Source organism: Armigeres subalbatus, chromosome 3, assembly GCF_024139115.2.
Source record: "Armigeres subalbatus isolate Guangzhou_Male chromosome 3, GZ_Asu_2, whole genome shotgun sequence".
In the NCBI taxonomy this organism is placed as follows: Eukaryota; Metazoa; Arthropoda; class Insecta; order Diptera; family Culicidae; genus Armigeres; species Armigeres subalbatus.
Window position 1 is genome coordinate 361,887,608 of NC_085141.1, and position 20,338 is coordinate 361,907,945.

The 20,338-nt window shown below is 40.4% G+C and overlaps 5 protein-coding genes across 7 annotated transcripts; 1 reads left to right on the forward strand and 4 right to left on the reverse strand.

Annotated features, from left to right (window-relative positions):
• Window positions 1–5,112: 5,112 nt before the first annotated feature.
• LOC134223420 (transcription factor grauzone-like) lies at window positions 5,113–6,384 on the reverse strand. Its single transcript, XM_062702553.1, has 2 exons — window positions 6,140–6,384; window positions 5,113–6,059 (listed from the first exon to the last, which is right to left on the reverse strand). Exons 1-2 carry the CDS (start codon window positions 6,257–6,259, stop codon window positions 5,127–5,129), a joined length of 1,053 nt encoding a protein of 350 aa, XP_062558537.1. The 5' UTR covers window positions 6,260–6,384; the 3' UTR covers window positions 5,113–5,126.
• A 1,713-nt stretch (window positions 6,385–8,097) lies between these two features.
• LOC134223421 (transcription factor E4F1-like) lies at window positions 8,098–9,780 on the reverse strand. 3 transcript variants are annotated; one of them, XM_062702554.1, is made up of 3 exons: window positions 9,441–9,780; window positions 9,118–9,252; window positions 8,098–9,054 (listed from the first exon to the last, which is right to left on the reverse strand). In XM_062702554.1, exons 1-3 carry the CDS (start codon window positions 9,444–9,446, stop codon window positions 8,242–8,244), a joined length of 954 nt encoding a protein of 317 aa, XP_062558538.1. In that variant the 5' UTR covers window positions 9,447–9,780; the 3' UTR covers window positions 8,098–8,241. The 3 variants fall into 3 exon arrangements, with proteins under 3 accessions (XP_062558538.1, XP_062558541.1, XP_062558539.1); XM_062702557.1 differs by having other exon boundaries at window positions 9,382–9,777; XM_062702555.1 differs by having other exon boundaries at window positions 9,309–9,442.
• A 924-nt stretch (window positions 9,781–10,704) lies between these two features.
• On the reverse strand, window positions 10,705–11,893 carry LOC134223422 (transcription factor grauzone-like). Its single transcript, XM_062702558.1, has 2 exons — window positions 11,630–11,893; window positions 10,705–11,566 (listed from the first exon to the last, which is right to left on the reverse strand). The coding sequence occupies exons 1-2, from the start codon at window positions 11,747–11,749 to the stop codon at window positions 10,751–10,753; spliced, it is 936 nt and encodes a 311-aa protein (XP_062558542.1). The 5' UTR covers window positions 11,750–11,893; the 3' UTR covers window positions 10,705–10,750.
• Window positions 11,894–12,789: 896 nt separating this feature from the next.
• On the forward strand, window positions 12,790–14,017 carry LOC134223423 (methylglutaconyl-CoA hydratase, mitochondrial). Its single transcript, XM_062702559.1, has 2 exons — window positions 12,790–13,033; window positions 13,100–14,017. The coding sequence occupies exons 1-2, from the start codon at window positions 12,899–12,901 to the stop codon at window positions 13,886–13,888; spliced, it is 924 nt and encodes a 307-aa protein (XP_062558543.1). The 5' UTR covers window positions 12,790–12,898; the 3' UTR covers window positions 13,889–14,017.
• LOC134223424 (phosphomannomutase) lies at window positions 13,924–14,982 on the reverse strand. The gene has a single exon (XM_062702560.1). It carries the CDS (start codon window positions 14,901–14,903, stop codon window positions 14,040–14,042), a length of 864 nt encoding a protein of 287 aa, XP_062558544.1. The 5' UTR covers window positions 14,904–14,982; the 3' UTR covers window positions 13,924–14,039.
• Window positions 14,983–20,338: the final 5,356 nt, after the last annotated feature.

The following is a 20,338-nucleotide window of genomic DNA, read 5'->3' on the forward strand; positions in this document are numbered from 1 at the left end:
CGAAGGGACTCGAGAATGCCCCTGAAACTCGAACTGCGCACATCACCCGATCCATCGTCGCTTTGATCAACCGTGTCAGTTTATCCGGAAATCCGTTTTCGTGCATTAGCTGCCATAGCTGGTCCCGATCGATTGTATCATATGCGGCTTTGAAGTCGATAAATAGATGATGTGTGGGTACGTTGTATTCGCGGCATTTCTGCAATACCTGACGTATGGCGAACACCTGGTAGAGCGTTCACCCATAAATCCCGTCTGGTACTGCCCCACGAACTCTCTTGCAATTGGTGTTAGTCGACGGCATAGAATTTGGGAGAGTACCTTGTAGGCGGCGTTCAGCAATGTGATTGCGCGGTAGTTGCTACAATCCAGCTTATCGCCCTTTTTGTAGATGGGACACACGACACCTTCCATCCACTCCTGCGGCAGAACATCATCCTCCAAAACCTTGGTAATGACCCAGTGCAGCGCTCTAGCCAGTGCCTCACCACCGTGTTTAAACAGCTCACCTGGTAGTTGGTCAACTCCAGGGGCTTTGTTGTTTTTCAGCCGGCCGATCTCCTCCTGGATTTCCTGGAGATTCGGAGCCGGAAGTCGCATGTCCTGCGCGCGTGCTCCTAGGTTCATTACCATACCGCCACAGTTGTCTGCCATATCGCCATTCAGGTGCTCTTCGTAGTGCTGCCGCCACCTTTGGATCACCTCACGCTCGTTTGTAAGAAGGATCCCGTTTATGTCCTTACACATATCGGGCTGTGGCACGTGGCCCTTACGTGAACGGTTCAACTTCTCATAGAACTTTCGTGCGTTATTAGCGCGGTACAGTTCCTCCGTCTCTTCACGGTCTCGATCTTCCTGCTGGCGCTTTTTCCTCCGGAAAATCGAGTTTTGTCTGTTTCACCCGTTTGTATCGTGCCTCGTTCGCCCTCGTGCGGTGTTGCAGCAATCTCGCCCATGCTGCATTCTTCTCGTCAACTAACTGCTCACATTCGCCATCATACCAGTCGTTTCTCTGATCCGGAGCCACCGTGCCTAGTGCAGCGGTTGCGGTGCTTCCAATTGCGGATCGAATATCTCTCCAGCCATCTTCAAGAGATGCTGCGCCTAGCTGCTCTTCCGTTGGGAGTGCCACTTCCAGCTGCTGCGCGTAGTCTTGGGCTAGCCTACCGTCTTGTAGCCGCCCAATGTTTAGCCGCGGCGGACGACACCGTCGAGAGTTTTGAGCGCAGGCATACTGCAACGAGGTAGTGGTCGGATTCAATATTCGCACTGCGGTAAGTGCGTACGTTCGTGATGTCGGAGAAGAATTTACCGTAGATTAGAACTCGGATTAGAACGTGGTCGATTTGGTTTTCTGTTACTTGATTAGGTGATTTCCATGTGGCCTTGTGGATATTTTTGCGGGGGAAGAAAGTGCTTCGGACTACCATTCCGCTGGAGGCTGCAAAGTTTATGCATCGTTGGCCGTTGTCGTTCGATACGGTATGCAGACTATCCGGTCCGATGACTGGTCTATACATTTCCTCCCTTCCTACCTGAGCGTTCATGTCACCGATGACGATTTTGACGTCCCGCAGTGGGCATCCATCGTATGTCTGCTCTAGCTGCGCATAGAACGCTTCTTTCTCGTCGTCGGATCTCCCTTCGTGTGGGCAGTGCACGTTGATGATGCTATAGTTGAAGAAACGGCCTTTAATCCTCAGCTTGCACATCCTTGCGTTGATTGGCTGCCACCCAATCACGCGTTCCCAGCTCGTTCCCAGCTCGTTCCCAGCTCGTTGGTGGTGCCACAGCTTTGGTAGAAGGTAGCCGCTCGATGCCCGCTTCCCCACACTTTCTGTTCTGTCCAGCAGATTTCCTGCAGCGCTACGACATCAAAGTTGCGGGGATGTAATTCATCGAAGATTATCCTGTCGCAGCCTGCGAAGCCTAGCGACTTGCAGTTCCATGTTCCAAGCTTCCAATCGTGATCTTTTATTCGTCGCCTAGGTCGTTGCCGATTGTATCGAGTCGTATTATCTTCTATGTCGTTCGTAATAGTTGTTTTTAAAGGCGGCTTATTGGGCCTGCACACTTAAATCGATAATTTCACCTCGGTAATTTTTTTCACTGGTTTTATCCGGTAAACATGAAAATAAACCGAGAGGTCAGTTAATTTTTAAAAGTTTACTGATTTTTGTAATAAATTATACCAACCTCTCAGTAATATAATGCAATTTACAGAACGTCGGTAAAATAGATAACCGAGTTGCTCAGTTCAACAAACTCTGTTTGTAGTTGTCAAAACAAAATACCGAGCAAACAGTAAAAAAATAGGCTTTGCTGACCTTTCGGTTATAATTTTACCGAGGTCTGTTCAGGACTAACATGACACTTTGATGTGACGCCATATTGTATAATAAAAATTTTCTGGGTTTTCAACTGTTACTTTGTGCACGAGGTTTAATGTGGTTTTAATAAACAAATACTAGTTTCTTGAGAATAATTCGGTAAGTAGAACCGATTCCACTAACAGCCCACATAAAGGATAATATAAATATACTTAAATTTTCAGGAAGTTTGCTGTATCCGTTAAGCGCCAGACCGGGGATCAAATGTTTTTGCTCACCGTTGTATCTGCTGGACCACCCACACCGAACGTAATGGAACGGAACGGCATTGGTGGCGGCAGGATTTGGCATGAACTCTATGGCCCAACTCTCAAATCCTGTATAAATTAAAGATGTTTCTGTAACCGGCTCGGCCGAATTTGTTTCCTTACGATGTATATCTACATTTACCATTCTTGAAAATAAATACATAAACACATTTCGATCAAAAACGTTTTTTTACTTCTTTTTATCAAAGAGGAAAACAAATATTAAAATACATTTTTCTCGGTAATATTCATAACCGAGGTCTGTATTCTTTTTACAGATTCTTCAGTATATTTTTACTGAGCGCTCAGTAGTTTTTACAGATCTTATCGGTAATGTTTGACATTTCACCATCTGAAAAGCAAACCGAGGACTCGGTAAAATATTGAACTTTTTAAAGAGCGGACTACCGAGAGCTCAGCTGTTGAGAAATCGGTAATTCGTCTACCGAGCCCGTTAAAATAAATTAAGTGTTTGCGCAAACCTCCTGTCTCGTCGGAAGGCCGTCGTGTCAGGGCTGTTTAGCGTCCCACCTAACACCAGGACTTGGGCTTGTGCGCTTTGAGCGGCACACGGTCGCTTTGGCGGAGCCTACTTGCGGATTCATGCAGATTTTTGTAGAGGTTTAACAGGGCCCACTGTCAAACCCCACCACATCCTATATTGATTTGGGTACACTCTGAAATTTTTTAAAACTAAATAGATTAAAAGTCATTCTAATGGACTATTCGCCTGGTTGACCCCGGCTTCGTTTAAGTGCAGGCTATACTTGGTTAGTATAACTTTCATTTATACACGAATAGTATAGTGCGACGCTATCGAAAATAGTATACTTAGTCGGTTTTTGTTTTGGTTTGAATTCATCTTTAAAAAAAATAAACAAGAACATCTCAGGGAAACAATCTTGCAAAAAAAATCTTTATTCTCTTTGAATATCAAATTACACGCTAATGTTTTTACAATTTTGTTGTTCCAAAAATAATAAAGATTAGATTATGATCTAACCAAAGTGAGATGATGCTTTGCAGGACTTCAAAAGGCACATCTCCAATTTTCTGGCATATGTACCCATCGGAACCGGCAATCTATGCTTCAGCAATCTTCCCTTATTCGAGGACACTTCTTTTGCTGCATCCACTAAAAGAACAACTCCATTGTACAGACACATTGTGGCAGTTTGTCGTTCGAAAAGTTTCCTGGAGTGTCGAATATGTTTATAAAGAATCACTTGCTCTTCACGTCCGGTCAGATCAGCGTTATTGGATTTGCCTCAATACTCCCACCGTGTCCGTGATCAGTAAATACTGTGTCCGTCTAACGCAACTACCACTCGTCCATGTCCTGGAACTTCGGATCCGTTTGTTATGCTAAATAGACAACAAAGGGAAGATCCATTAATTACGTAACGCAAAAATTGGGCATTTTCAACCCCCCCTCCCCCCTATGTCACACTTTTTGTATGAAACATCTGAAATTTTTGTAAGGATTGTCACACTTCGACCAACCCCCCCCCCTCTAAGCGTTACGTAATTTGTGGATGCTCCCAAATATCGTTTTTCCAAGGTGCAAATGGCCAGTTCGATCCACATTTTTGAGCGTCGCATGTCCGGAAGTTTCTGTTATTTGATATGAAACTAAATACCTCCAATGCCGATGGTTAATATCGTTTGTCCTCGTGTAGAACCTCCGCTCAAGAAGTAACAGGATAATCGCTTCGCGTGGATTTTTCCTCTATGCCATCATCCAGGTTCTGGTTCGGAACGCTGTATTTTAAAACTGGACCAGCAGTTGACTCGTCTCGGGAAATCTTATTTTGAGTAAATAGAATAGGAGAACCCACGGCATTACGACAGTGAAGTCAGCGAGATCCTTTTACGCCGCAAGCTCTCATACAGATCTTTGAAAGGGTGCGGGAACGAGATAGTCATCTTCTAAAATTGATGCACAATAAGCGATTACATCGGGAAATTAATCCGATAACTTACCTTCAATGTATGTCACATACAACACCGTAAATCAACATCCTTTCTTCTTATATTCTAACATTTGAGGACGTGGATTTGCAATTTCCAAATGCTGAAACATATGAACCAAAAATAATCAAACTGTTTTGATCAGATAGGAAAAAATGTGTTAACAGCAAATTACAGAAAAACTTATGCATCAGTGGAATAGGTTTGCAGAATTTGGCGAAAGATTAAATGATAAATTTGAATAGTATACTACTTAAACTAAGCTTAGTATAAACTTCAAAAATATGAAAACAGATTTGTTCTTATACTATTTTAGGATTGTTCTATTTCTGAGTGTACATGGTATGAATTCAAGGAGCAGTTCCCCTAGATGTCTCAAGTTCCTGTGGAACCTTTATTTACCCAAATGAATTAATCATACGTATACTCTTTATCGTGACGATTTTTAATTTCTTCTTAATTTTTAATAAATTAGTATTAAGTACTAAGATTGCCTATCAGCCTTAATTTCGAAATCTTATTTTCCTTTATTAACACTGTTTGAATTTCTCGCGCCGTGTGCACATTTGATGTGGTCGTTCAACAGAAACCGCTTGCCGAATTTTTTTGGACACTTGTCACAGTTAAACTTTTTACCCTCCTCCGAGAGATGAGCGTTATGATAGTGCCGTGTCAGACTGCGCCGCGAGCTCATGATTTTGGTGCAATGTTTGCACCGGAAGTACGTCGGATCACATTTGTTGTGGTCGTGTGCACATTTGATGTGGTCGTTCAACAGAAACTGCTTGCCGAATTTTTTTGGACACATGTCACAGCTAAACTTTTTACCCTCCTCCGAAAGATGAACGCTATGATAGTGCCGTATCAGACTGCGCCGCGAGCTCATGATTTTGGTGCAATGTTTGCACCGGAAGTACGTCGGATCAAGATGAACGATAATGTGCTCCTGCAGTCTTTGCAACGATGTGAACCGACACCCGCAACAGTTCACATAGCACCCGTGCTGATTGTGAGCGCTGACGCAGTGGTTCTTCAGATTGCCGTAATGATCGAACTGTTCCGCGCAGACATGGCACTCCATCCGGCAGAAGATTCGGATGTCCTCGTCGGTAATGTGATCGAAGGTCGGGAACTGGTCCTTAGAATATGTGACTCTTTTTCTTCTCCTTGAAAGTTTGCTTTGTGTAAGGCGATGAACGTTTTTATTACTGGTGGTTTCACTTTCATGAATAGTTTCCTCGTTTTGGGTAGTTTCACTTTCCGTTTTTTCGTCAACGTCTTCGTTCTCCCCGTGATCTGTATCAGTTTCAATCGACACGCATTCCAATTTGATTTGGTCTAGTTCAGGATCGGCGGCATAAAGGTTCTCAACTTGACAGTAAAACTGATGGAATTCTAGCAGCTTGTTACGGCATAATTCACAAATGTAAAAGCATTCCAGTTCTTCGTTCTAAAATATTGATGTGCAACAAAAAGATGAATGGTTATTGTCGGATGATGAATGGGCGCGAAACCCTGTTTTGCACTTACAGTGAACCAAAAATGTTTGGCTGCGATGCACTGCATTGGTGGATTTTGCCTGCTACCGTTTTGCTGTAGTTCCACTACGCTTCGATTCTTACAAAAACAGAAATTGCATGCGTTGTCCATAATGAATCAGATGCTACGAAGTTTATTTTATAAAGTTAAGTTATAAAACTATATGATTGATATGCTGAGATCAACTTAATTTAGAAATTTCGCATTGTTGATCAACAAATAAACGTCAAATAAAGTTTCGATACCACCCCCCTGGCGTCCTATACTATCACAAGGGGTTTGACAATAGCCACCATGTCCACGGACGGTAGCTCATTACCGTCCGTTGTTATTGTACGAAAATAAACATCATGTGTTTTGTTTACTATTTGTTTTGGTTAAATCTAAAAATTGTTTTCAAAATAATTTGCTAGATTTACATCTATGACCATGGGAATTATGTTATTTGATGATAAAATATAATAAACTCACGAATTGGAGGGAATCTACAGGTGAAATCAAGCGCTACACGAAATCATTTTTCGTAACGTGTTCTCCCGCTCCGAATCAAACAAAAGATATTATTATTGTTTATACTGTGTTGAGCATCACAGTTGAAATGGTCCGCGGATGCAAATCGAACAACATTCATTAGTGAAATTAAAATGAAATAAATGGTGTGCTAAAAGATGTTTTAGGATTATATTTTCATGCCCATAACAGCTGGTATTAATTTTGAACAAATTGAAAAAGGGTAGCCAACAATATTTTGGAAAAAATCCAGTTGCTTATAAAAGCACGATTCGGGAGAAGTACTTTTCAAAATGTGTGCTGGACATATTCATGAAGATGTTCGCTACGCTGAGAAGCATCTCTTGCCACGGGGCTGTTCGATACATACTAACACAGTGATGTGGAAAGCTTTTATAGCTTTCACTAATACCGTGGACCCCCGATAATTTGAACGGTACATCATTCAAATTAACGGGGTTCATTTTTAATTTGAACTTCTGGTTACTCTATTTGCATCAGAAAAACTGGTTTCTGGCTGCTCTCTTTGCTGGTTTGTTTTGATTCTGCATTCCGTTTCACGATGTTCCATTTTTCTTTCCTCGATTCCACGTGTTAAATGACGTTTGAACCATTTTTAATTTGAACGATGTTCAAACGAACGGGGTTCAAATTAAAAAGTGTTCAGATTAAAAGCGGTCATATTACCGGGGGTCCACGGTAACATGTAAAGTTGTTGCGATATGGGAAGTGTACCGGTTTTAGCCACCTTAGTACCTAATTTGGCCAACCCTGAAAATGCATATTTTCCAAAAACTATCGATCAGTTTCCACAGCGAAGAAGCATGAGAGATATATCTCCTGTAACAGCTAATAAAACCCACGGAAATTACTTTGTTCTCGGAGTTATGCGAGAAATTGGCCAAATTAGGAACATGACCAAAACTGGTACAGTTACCCTAGGACATTTTTGTATTTTGCTCACAGCTTCCGCTGTTGAGTGATGCACTGGGTTTGTCTTACATGTTGTAAATAATTGGCTACTTTTTTGCTTGCGTTCTAATGGATGGACAGACATGACTACTGAACGGATTGTTTGTTGTCTATGTAGAGGGCGCAGATAAAACTCCTCGCTGAGGCCTGGCCGTCTGCTTCACACTTCCGGCATAGTTTGCTACGATCGGGTCCTATGACGAAACAATATGACTTATGACCATTGCCGAACCGCTTATATCAAGGCTGAGGTTGTTGGTTTATGATGAAAGGGCATTCCGACCAATCCAAATTCAGCTTGGCCTTATCCAGCACCTTCTTGGCTTCAGTTTGGGATAATTTAAGACATGTGTTTCCGCATAGCTTCTACGCAAACCGAATTAGGCACTAAGGTGGCCAAAACCGGTGCACTTACCCTAGGTGACCAACGATTCGTCAAAAACACGAGAAAAAAAAACAAAGGTATATACTGAAAAATTAATTAAATATCTATCCGGATAAAAAGCAGCCTTCTGGTGTACATAATCACTGTTGCTTAAAATAACGATAATCATGAGAATAGTTTGCAGTTACTTCAAATAATAACATTTACTTTATAAAAGCACAAATCATTATCCACAAATGAACTGATTTTGATCCACATGGTGAACTTTTTGAAGATGGTTCGCAAGCGCCTTTTGTAATTTGAACTCCTTCGAACAGTGCAAGCATTGATGATCTACGATTCGTTTGATTCTGTTTTTTGTTAGGTGACTGTACTTCAAATGGACATTCAACAGGTACTGTTTGGCGTACCGTTTGGGGCACATCTTGCACTGGAATGGTTTGACGTTTTCCGATAAGTGCACACGGTCCCGGTGCCGTAATAGACTGCGCCGCGAACTTACAGCCAGGTCACACACTTTGCAGCGAAAAATGCTCGGATCGATGTGGAGAAGAATGTGCTCCTGCAGGCGGGCGATTTCACGGTACCGATTGCCACAGCAGTCCACGAAGCTCTTCTTGTTGTGGACTTTGTGGGAGTGAAGCTTTAGGATGGCAAAATTGTCGAATTCTTCGGAGCAGATTTGGCACTTTAGCTGACAGAAGAGACGAATATCCTCATCGGAAACCCGACGGTAGAATCCTTTTGCTAAACCTTCCTTATTGTCCATTTCAGGACAGTCGTTTTCTTCGGGGCCATCGCTTCCAACGTCGGTTTCGATAACTTGTTTGTCATCGTTATCGTTCGTTTCCAATTTGATATTGGTGATATCTATCTCAGTATGATTCGCATCAGTCTCAACCGCATTCGGTTCTAATTTGATTTGGTCAGCTTCAGGATCAGCAGAGTATATTTTTTCCACTTGGTTATAGAACTGATGGAATTCCAGCAGCTTGTTCCGACAGGAGTCACAGATGTAAAACGATTTAAGTTCATTGTTCTGAAAAGTAATACAGATTGAATATAATTAAGGGCACATTTGCAGCAGCTTAAAAAACCTTACAGTGAACCAGAAATGTTTTGCTGCTATGTCCAGAATAGATAGTTCGTGCACGATTGGGCTTTCAGTGAGTTCCACAACATGTTGGTCTTTATAGGCACAGAAATTGCAAGTGTTTTCCATGGCATTCCGTTCAAGCTATAAAAATAATTTAATTTAATACTAATATTTCAAAAAAAAATCTGCTTTCGAACCTTTTGGAACAATTTATTCCAGATTGAAGAGATTTTTTGTGTTTCTATGATATGTTTGTTTGTATTTATTTACCTATATCTGTTGTCATAAGTATACAGATCTCAGGTATACAGCAACAATTAGGGTCTTACCGACATTTCTCACCAACACGAACGCACGGTTCGTGGTTGCAAACAATCCCATTTGATTTTGCCGTGACAGCTGCTCGTGGTTGCAAACAAACTGAGTAAAAGTGTGAATGAAATGTGCGTGTGCGTACACGCTAGCAGAAATCCTAATGCGTGACTACACGGAGAAATGAGGAAAGCTATTTAGATTATTTTTAGTGAGTTCAATGCTTTTCGATTTAAAGCATCATTATAATTTCTGTCGATAAAAGATTATCGTTAAATTGCATATCAAGACATATGAGACATGAACTTTACATTTTTGTTGGGCAACTAATCTAGCCTTCGATTCCTTTCTGATTTTTTTTTTCTAAATTCGCTGTCACAGTCTTGGTTTTTCTAAGGTTTCCTTTCGTTTTGCTCAATGTCGTTAAAATTTGATGGAAATTTTTGTCATCTGAAAATGAAGAAGTCCCAAGAAAAAAAACGAATGATCAAATAATTTAATAAGTTATGATTTGCTAAGAAATCGTGATAGGGTATCTGTACAAGTTTTGGCCATGTTCCTAATTTGGCCGGTTTCTCCAAAGGCAAAACTCCAAAGGGATTTATTAGCTCTAACAGGAGGTATATCCCTCATGCTTATTCGCTGTTGAAACTGATCGATATTATTTAGAAAATAAGCATTTTTCAGAGTTGGCCAAATTAGGAACTAAGGTGGCCAAAACCGGTACACTTACCCTAGGTGGCCAACAATTCGACAAAAAAAAAACAAGAAAGAAAAACGTACTGAAAAATGTATAAAATATCTATCCGGATCAGTGATGGGAAATGTCAAAAAAATGTCATGGCATTGCTATTACTAATTTTCTAATAACTTTTTCCAAAAGTCATTTACAATTCGGATTTTTTGATTAACATGTAGTACTTAAAGGGTCCTAGAAGTTTGTCAAACAGATCATTGTTCTAAATACAAAGCGTGAGCCATGAGGGCGAGATTAAAAAAATGTCACGGAATGTCATGACATTAATGTCATTTGACACTAATTCGGCTCTCACGCCGCCAATATCATATTTAGAGAAATTAGCTGTAAGAAAAAGTTTTCGGGTCCTTTGAGGGCTACATGTTTAAAAGAAAAACATAATTGAATATGACTTGTGAGAATAGTTATTAGCAAGTTAGTCCCATGACATCGATATGACATTTCCCGTCACTGATCCGGATAAAAAGCAGCCTTCTGGTGTACATAATCACTGTTGTTTAAAATAACGATAATCATGAGAATAGTTTGCAGTTACTTCAAATAATAACGTTTACTTTATAAAAGCATAAATCATTCACCACAAATGAACTGATTTTGATCCACATGGTGCACTTTTTGAAGATGGTTCGCAAGCGCCTTTTGAAATTTGAACTCCTTCGAACAGTGCAAGCATTGATGGTCTACGATTCGTTTGATTCTGTTTGTTGGTTGGTGATTGTACTTCAAATGGACATTCAACAGGTACTGTTTGGCGTACCGTTTGGGGCACATCTTGCACTGGAATGGCTTCACGTTTTCCGATAGGTGCACACGGTCCCGGTGCCGTAATAGACTGCGCCGCGAACTCATTGCCAGGTCACACACTTTGCAGCGAAAAATGCTCGGATCGATGTGAAGAAGAATGTGCTCCTGTAGGCGGGCAATTTCACTGTACCGATTGCCACAGCAGTCCACGAAGCTCTTCTGGTTGTGGACTTTGTGAGAGTGAAGTTTTAGGAAGGCAAAACTATCGAATTCATCTGAGCAGATTTGGCACTTTAGCTGGCAGAAGAGACGAATATCCTCATCGGTAACCCGACGGTAGAACCCTTTCGCCAAACCTTCCTTATTGTCCATTTCAGGACAGTCGTTTTCTTCGGGGTCATCGCTTCCAACGTCGGTTTCGATAACTTGTTCGTCATCGATATCGTTCGTTTCCAATTTGATATTGGTGATATCTATCTCAGTATGATTCGCATCTGTCTCAATCGCACTCGGTTCCAATTTGATTTGGTCAGCTTCAGGATCAGCAGAGTATATTTTTTCCACTTGGTTATAGAACTGATGGAATTCCAGCAGCTTATTCCGACAGGAGTTACAGATGTAAAATGATTTAAGTTCATTGTTCTGAAAAGTAATACAGATTGAATATAATTAAGGGCACATTTGCAGCAGCTTCAAAAAACTTACAGTGAACCAGAAATGTTTTGCTGCTATATCCAGAATAGATATTTCGTGCACGATTGGGCTTTCAGTGAGTTCCACAACATGTTGGTCTTTATAGGCACAGAAATTGCAAGTATTCGCCATGGAATTCCGTTCAAGATGTAACAAATGTTTAATTTAATATTAATATTTCCAAAAAATCTGCTTTCGAAACCTTTTGGAACAATTTATTCCAGATTGAAGAGATTTTTTGTGTTTCTATGATATGTTTGTATTTATTTACCTATATCTGTTGTCATAAGTACAACAACAATGTGTGTCTACACGGAGAAATGAGAAAAACTATTTAGAGTATTTTTAGTGAGTCTAAAGCTTTTCGATTTAAAATAATTTCTGTCGATAAAAGATTCATATCAAGACATATCAGACATGAACTTTGCATTTTTGTTTTTGCAAGTTGTTGCAAAGGTCATCATAACAGGTCTAAGGAGTGCGGTGCTCTCTAAAGCACTAAAACACGATATTTCCGTCGTTGGACTGGCTCCGGTGTATCGTGAATAGTGCAGTAGGGCCGATTAGGAAGATCTCTATCCTGGCTGGATGTCCGCTGCCACCTTAATGTCCCAAGACAAATAGGGCAGCGAATCCTTTTCACGGAAATTTGTGAAAAAATATTTTGATTATTAATTCAAAAATTATTGTTCGGGCCCTCCTTAGCCGTGCGCTAAGACGCGCGGCAACAAAGCAAGACCATGCTAAGGGTGGCTGGGTTCGATTCCCGGTGCCGATCTAGGCAATTTTCGGATTGGAAATTGTCTCGACTTCCCTGGGCATAAAAGTATCATCGTGTTAGCCTCATTATATACAAATGCAAAAATGGTAAGTTGGTTTAGAAACCTCGCAGTTAATTACTGTGGAAGTGCTCAATGAACACTAAGCTGCGAGGCGGCTCCCAGTGTGGAGATGTAATGCCAATAAGAAGAAGAAGAAGTATTTGTTTTAATGTTCATAGTCCACAGGAAAAATTCAAAATTTGGTTATAATCCTCGTGTATTGTATTTTGGAAATCATTTCTAAAAGGCACTATTTGATAAACTATTTTTATGATTTTAAACTAAATTTATGTTATCCCCTACCATCCCTGCTTAAACTGCACAACACAAACTATCAAACGAACCAGCCAAGAGCTTGATCTTCATTAGTGTCACTAAGCACAGTAGCTTATGTAAGTGTGGTGCTGTTTGACAATATCCACTCATTAAGTAACATCGTCGTAATCAAATTTGCTCAACTATGCTTCTACAACTCGTCAAATCTATCAATTATCTACCTCAAACATCCATCATAGCTACAGGAAGTATCCGTACACTATCTACTACGAAACATTGCTTCACCACAGTAGATGTCAAAGCCAATCAAGAACTCCAGGTATTTCGAACCCATAACAAGTTCATTTTTCATCATACTGCATGACAACAATCCCCCTCTCCATAGCTCACCTACCTCACCGAAGATGACAAGCAAGGAATAGCCGTCCTGGGTTTGAACCGCCCGAAGGCTCGGAACTCCTTCAGTCGATCCCTGGTGGAGAACATTCTCGAGTCGATCGAAGTTCTCGCCCACGACAAAAATGTCCGCTGTGTCATTCTGCGTAGCCTGGTACCGGGAATCTTTTGTGCCGGTGCCGATCTTAAGGAACGGGCCACTATGACCCAACAGGACGTGGGACGCTTCGTATCGAAGTTGCGCCTCATGATGACCAATCTGGAGCAGTTGCCTGCACCGGTTATTGCGGCTATCGACGGGCCGGCTTTGGGAGGTGGTTTGGAGATGGCTCTGGCTTGTGACATGCGAGTTGTGACCAGTAATGTCAAGTTGGGCCTGGTTGAGACCAAGCTGGGGATCATCCCCGGAGCCGGAGGAACTCAACGTCTGCCTCGGATCCTGAATCCGGCGATTGCCAAAGAGCTTATCTTCACGGCAAGGCAAATCACCGGAGAGGAGGCAAAGTCGTTGGGAATAGTTAACCATGCAGTGGCGCCTAACCAAGATGGGGATGCCGCATTCCAGAAAGCTTTGGGTTTGGCAATGGAAATCGTTCCGAACGGACCGGTTGGGGTTCGCATGGCTAAGAAAGCTATCGATAAGGGTCTGCAAGTGGACTTGGCTACCGGATGTGCCATTGAAGAAGCTTGCTACGCCCAAATTATTCCAACCAAGGATCGGTTGGAAGGATTGAAAGCGTTCGCAGAGAAACGTAAGCCAAAATTTATCGGAGAGTGACAGGATTTCGATTGAAAAAAAATGATGTAACAGTGTTGTGATATGAAAGTGCATTTATTTTTCCCCAGTCAAATGTATAATGGCTTAAAGCTGAATCGTTGATTTTAAATAAAAAAACAAAGTATCTTACATTTGGCAGTTCTTAGCTATATTAAACTTTAAGAAGTTCCTTCAATTGGCGTTTAGTATCTTCAGGTGAGGTAACTTTGTGTCCAATTGTTCTAGGGTCGCTGTAGATCTCGTGATCATTACCACCTGGATCAGTCTTATCTCCGAAAAAGTGAATTTCTTTAAAATTGGTTCCTTTAGTGGCATGCCTCAAGCAATAAGTTTTATCCCATCCGTTTGGATACACATCGAAGCTGATTTGTCCGCCGATGCTGTAGGTCAAGTCCACTTCACTGAATTCTTTTTTCAGAACGTCAATCATTTGCTGTCTGATTTGATGCTTTTGATCATACTCGAAGAATTCCTGTCGTTCCTTTGCGGAACAGTTCCTTCCAATAGGACTAACGTTCAACATTCCAGATCGAAATTCGATAAAAGTTCCTCTTTTGATCGGTATATCTAACTCCGAGAAATATTTCAACACAAAATTAATGAACTTTTTCAAAACATCTTCACCTAAATGCAGCGCTACAGACACTCGTCCCACTTCCACTCCTTTCGCATATTGCACCAAACCATTCTCCGGGTAGACGTAATCAAACTTTTCCATGATCTCCCGCCCGTTCAACTGTTCGTACATTTTCTCCAAATCGGAACCTCCCACTAGTCCGATCGTTGCCTTGGGCTGAACCTCCTTGTACAAAAACTGTTTGAAATCGTCGTCAATTGCTACCCGTGGCCGCGTCAGGGTCCCATCCACGTCGAACAACAGTAGAATCTCGTCCCTTTTCAGTTCCATACTTCTTCGATGCGTGTTTGCGTGCAGAGCTTTACTAGCAGTGATACTGATATCGGCGAGCACTTTATGCCGATTTATAAACCTACTTAGCGATAGGATGGAGTTCATACGTGTTTTTTCGGCACGTTAACCGGGTAAACAAAATGAGCTCAACATAGATGACGATTTCGGCCTGTTGTGCTACCAACAGTTTGTCAAACTGCTTCTGACACCTGTATTCGTTGTCATTTGTTACGTGTAAGAATGTGACAGTTTGCTTTGTCGTGTTCTTATTGGATGGAAAAAGCTTCCACTGAACGAGGGGCTGCGTAGTTCTACAATCAAAGCCAAAACATAATGCATGCGACCTTCTGCGGGATATCAACACGCGGTAATTCTAAAATCGTTTGAAAAATCGACTGAATTACAAAATCCGCATAAATCTTGAAAAAGACAATCAACACATTCCACATCGACCATCCGTGCGAGGCAGCTTCATCCGCATGCGATCTATTTTCCCCCGTTTTGTTTTCTCACAATCAGTGCTAGATTGGGAATGGTGCTTATTTGTATCAAATTAGTAGGCATTAGCGAAGTTTTCCTTTTTTGCAGAAAACATAAAATTTTTGAAATAATTAACGGCGTTCGTCAACACGCAGGCGTTGACATCATTGTGCCACGCCAACAGTCCCATCACCACCATCATTATCGATCCTGCGCCTCCACCAACACAGACGCTGCCGCCCATCACACAGTTGCGTATGCTAAACCAACAAATAGGTCCAGCATGGTTTGCTTGGATCCCGCCACGGTTGAGTGACCGTTCGTTCGTTCGGTATCTGTTGCTATAACCGTTAGCAGGCGAAACAATAATATTCTTCAACGCTACCGACCCTGCGAAGATCACCTTCAAAAATGCCCCTTTTTGAGGCATTCGTTTCCTTCGAAACAAATGAAATCGGTTCTATGAGGAAATGTCGAAGTATTCTTTTCAAACTTGATGTTTTTAATTTTGTTGTTAATAAATTACAAAGCAATGTTTTTACGTTTTAGAAACATGGCTAATACATCACATCAGGAAACTTAATTTTCTCGATTCGCCTAGATTGGGTAAATCGAAATGAAAGGATAAAGTTTGTGAGTATGGAAGTCTAAATGATTTTCTAAAACAAAAAATATTATAAAAAATACATAAACACTTTTTTTTGGTTTAATTCTTTCCTAGTAACATTAACACTGCTTGTTCTTGGAGTAGGTACAACTTATTTGCGTATTTTTATGTTCGAGAAACAAGGCATACCGGATACAACATTTTTCAGTGATATTGTTGTGTGGTCACTTTGCTCAATACTACACAACAACGTAATAATTTATTCTAATTTTTCTTCTTATTTCAGCTGGCCAATTGAAAGAATCAACAATTTAGTGACAATCCTTAGGCCTAACTCAAAACAAAACTTAAAGAAATGCAAATGTTACAAATTTACTTACGATCATAGACAGTTTAGGAATCAAAATAACAGCACTCTTACTATAGAGTCGATCTTGCTCCGAAGGCAGGCACCGAAGCTGTGGCATATCAGGTGACTATCCGAAAAGAAGACCCCAGTACCGCCTCAATATATCTTCCTTCAAACACCGCGATATCCCGTAGAGATCTCTCGCACATCTGTTCGGTTATGCCCGAGCTACAGATGTTCTTGGAAGATTTGAACTGACACGGAACTGTAGGGTGACAGCCGTTCAACAATGATAGACTACGTCTTCGACATCTTCAATATGTAGATAGCCGTCTAGTTCTTTCAAGTTGTTCGAGTTTATTATTGTTTCGTTCGACTGTATTTGAAATGTAGTCCAGGATCCATTAGGGTGTCATTTTTGTGAATTTTTTTTAGAAATGTTTTTTTTAATCTTTTGAGTTAGGTAGGAGATCATATTATTCTCCAAAGTTGTAGAGAATTTAATTTTAAGCAGTTTTGCTTCAACGGTTGAATACATTCCACTAAAAGAGCTTTATATATTTGTCTCAGTTTTGCTTAATAAACAATTTTTTATTATTTAATAAACATCATTTTGGTACAAGTCAAGACTATTGTATGAGAGTAACATCACTTTCATCCGTTACCATAATTATTGTTTTGGGACGAATCACTATCTCTTAGATGGAGGCAATGCACTCTCCAATAGTCGAGATCTGTCCTGGCCACGTCCTTGCGAATGCTGAGGAAGGGAAAGGATGGTTAGTTGGACATCTCTACGACCTCTCATAAGTGACACGGAAGGTTTTGGAATTGTTAGTATGGAAGCTTATAACAGTAGGAATCGTTTTGGTAGAACGTGAAACACAGAACGAACTAGGATAGAAATACAAAGTAGGAAAGGGACGAGCCTGGAAATGAACCCACGACCTCCTGCTTATAAGGCAGCAGCGGTTGCCACTAGACCACCGAGCTCGTCTATCACCAATAACACCAAACATGCTAATCAAGGTTTGATGAATTTGTAAATTTTGTATGTTTATATCCACTAATAGCACCAGTCAGTAGTATCAACCTGACCCAGTTATTATAGAGATAAAGAAACCTTTCACAAGGAACTTCTTAAGAGATGAGTCTTTATTAAGTTCAATCACAGGTAATAATTCTTTCGCCACAAATATTCTTATTTCTAGGATGACGAGAGACCCTGGTTTGAAATTAGTTTATTGGACAAAATAAAAATGTGAGTTTGTTTATTTTCGAAGAAAAAAAAATTATTCGTCCAAATATTGCGAAAATCAGAGATATGTATTTTAGTTTTTTTGTGTGTCTTTATTAAGGAGACTTTCAGCCCGAGGCTGGCTCGTCTCCGAAAATGTATTTTAGTGTTTCCCATGGAATAGCTGATTTTTCATACAAAAATTATTATGAATATAGAAAAAAGTGGACAAAGATGGACAAATGAAATACAGGCATACCTCGATAGTGCGTACACCTGCGGAATTTTAGTGTACGTACCATCGAAGAAAAAAATTGTTTTGCTTTTCTATTTATTTAAGAGTGGTGGAATGTTTATAAAACTGCTCGGAAGCCAAAATTTTGTAAGAAGGCTCTGCAATCTAAGCTTAATTATATTTTATCTAGTACACAGCGGACCAGCATGACCCAGATTTTTCTTGAAATGGTGCCTACATGTAGCATTGAGCAAATCCATCGTCTTTAGAAATGAAAGGATATTGTTATGAAAACTCATATGTGAATATGTACGTTATGTGGAAGATATTGATTTGGAAAATGTATTGGAGGTAACCAGTTTCCCTTCGATGGGACTCGAACCCATGACCCTACAGTACGCTAGACTGCACAGATAGAAAAATTCACTGAAATTTACGCTAACAATCATGCACATAAATGGAACATCATTATTAGCGTAATTCAACACGGAATATAGCCTAAATGTATACAATATTTGTCGTGAATCATCTATATTGCATGCAAGTTGTACGCAATCTTGTTAGGAAGAGGACCATTTCAGCGAAGAATAGTGTAAATATCCGCATGACAAATTTTATGCGCTGTTTACTTTTCATTATTATTTTCTGTGTGGTGCTTTAACCAACTAAGCTACGAAGGACCTCCGTCGGCCTTCGCAACCTAGCGGCTACTGAACGAGCTCGAGATTCCCAAATTGGACGCATAGTCAAATCACTCGCAATCCATTTCTCAAGCCAACACTTCCACAGTACACGTATAGTACACGTCCACATTAGAGAAGCGTGAGTATGAATGTCTGGCGGCTATACACATTCTTCATCAGCAACTGTACTGATCAAGTGAGGTTGTGTAAGCTTAATTTAGGAAATTCTTCAAGAAATCCATCCGAATACTCCTAGGAAAATTCCTTTAAGAATTATAGCCCTGTTTGTCTGTCCGGTGACTAGCCAACCAGACGCAGCACGCGGGGAAATTCTAACAAAAAATAAAATATTTGACACTTTAATTCTTTTTTACTATCAGATGCAGAAAACAAAACCAGTGACAACCTTAGACAACCAGACACAGCATTTGATGAAAAAAATCACAGACAACAGAGGTTGAAAATTTTGATTTTTTAAATGCAGAAAATAGTATATCACTCTTAAAAATTTGAAAAAAAAACACTTACCACGGGCGCTATTGCGTATACAAATAAACTAGTTCTTCCTAAAAAAGGAACTTCCCAGAGCAGGTCTTAAGGGAATTTTCTGCAGAATAGCTTGAGAAATTCCGAAACGAATTCCTGGATAATTCTTTAAGAACTTTACGGGGGAACTTTTAAAGGGATTTCTAAAGGAGCCCTAGGAGGAGTAACTCCCAGAGAAATTCTTGGCGGAATTTTTGAGAGAATACATAGAAGAATTTCTAGAGGAAAAGTGGGAGAGTTTCTAGAAGAATTTCCGGGGTTATTGCTTTAAGATATTGCTGCGAATTACTTTTTGTAGACATTTTAGGGGAGTACCCGCAAAAATTTTGAGAATTGCGCAGGAGTTTCCGGGAGAATTCCTTGAATAATTTCCAGAGGAATTTCAAGGGGAATTTTTGTAGGTTATTCCGAAAGAGCTTTGACAAAATTTTCGTAAGAATATCTGGAGAAATGATGATTTTGCAGACGACTTTTGCAATGGATTTCTGGGAGAATTTCGAAAGAAAAAAATCCGGGAACTTCCGGGAGAGTTTTTCGAGGAATTTACGGAAGAATTCCCGAGGCGTGAGTAAAGCAGTATTTAAGTGAGTGAAGAAGTAATTAATGAAGAGATCTTGGTTGAATTTCTGAAGTTACTTCTTAGAGAATGTCGGGAGGAGTTTACATGGGAATTTCTGAATGATTTTCTGGTGGAAGTTCTAGGAAGGAGATGTGGAAATTTCTAACAGATTTCCTGAGCTAATTACTGAAGATACCATTGAGAAAATAATGGAATTTCTATGGTTCATTTGGAAGAATTAACGGAGAAATACTTAATTTAAGATGGATGTTCGAAGGAATTTCTTAAAAAAACGCGGAGAAATTCCTAGAGGAGCTTTCGGAGAAGTTTCCGGAGGAGTTCCTGGAGGAACTTCCTGGAGAATTCCCGGAGGAACATTTAGCGGAAATTTTGTAATACACGAAATTGATTCATGCCGCCACCAAGCCACCACCACTGGCTGAAAATTAACTATCACGCCTCACCGTCGATCAAATTTCACATGTCTAGATATAATATCAAGTGAAATCCTGTATGGTATTTTCGACCAAACTTCTAAGGACGAACCCTTGGGAAAAACTACTGTTCCAGGATAAACTTTGTCGGGAATCCCAGTAAGACGTCTCAGAGGAAATTTTCTACCAAATAAATTTATCCTCATTTTAGAAACGCTGCTAATTTGTCTCTCAAAAAAAATGTTACCGACAAGTGGATGGAATGGAACTAAACTTACTGTAAACTGAATTAAACAGTCAAACATCTTGTCGCAAATTCAATTTTATGAATCACCATTCCCATGATGGAATTAATTTACTCCTCGGGGAAATATTATCTTATCTTTCAGGTGAATTAATACATGGGGTAG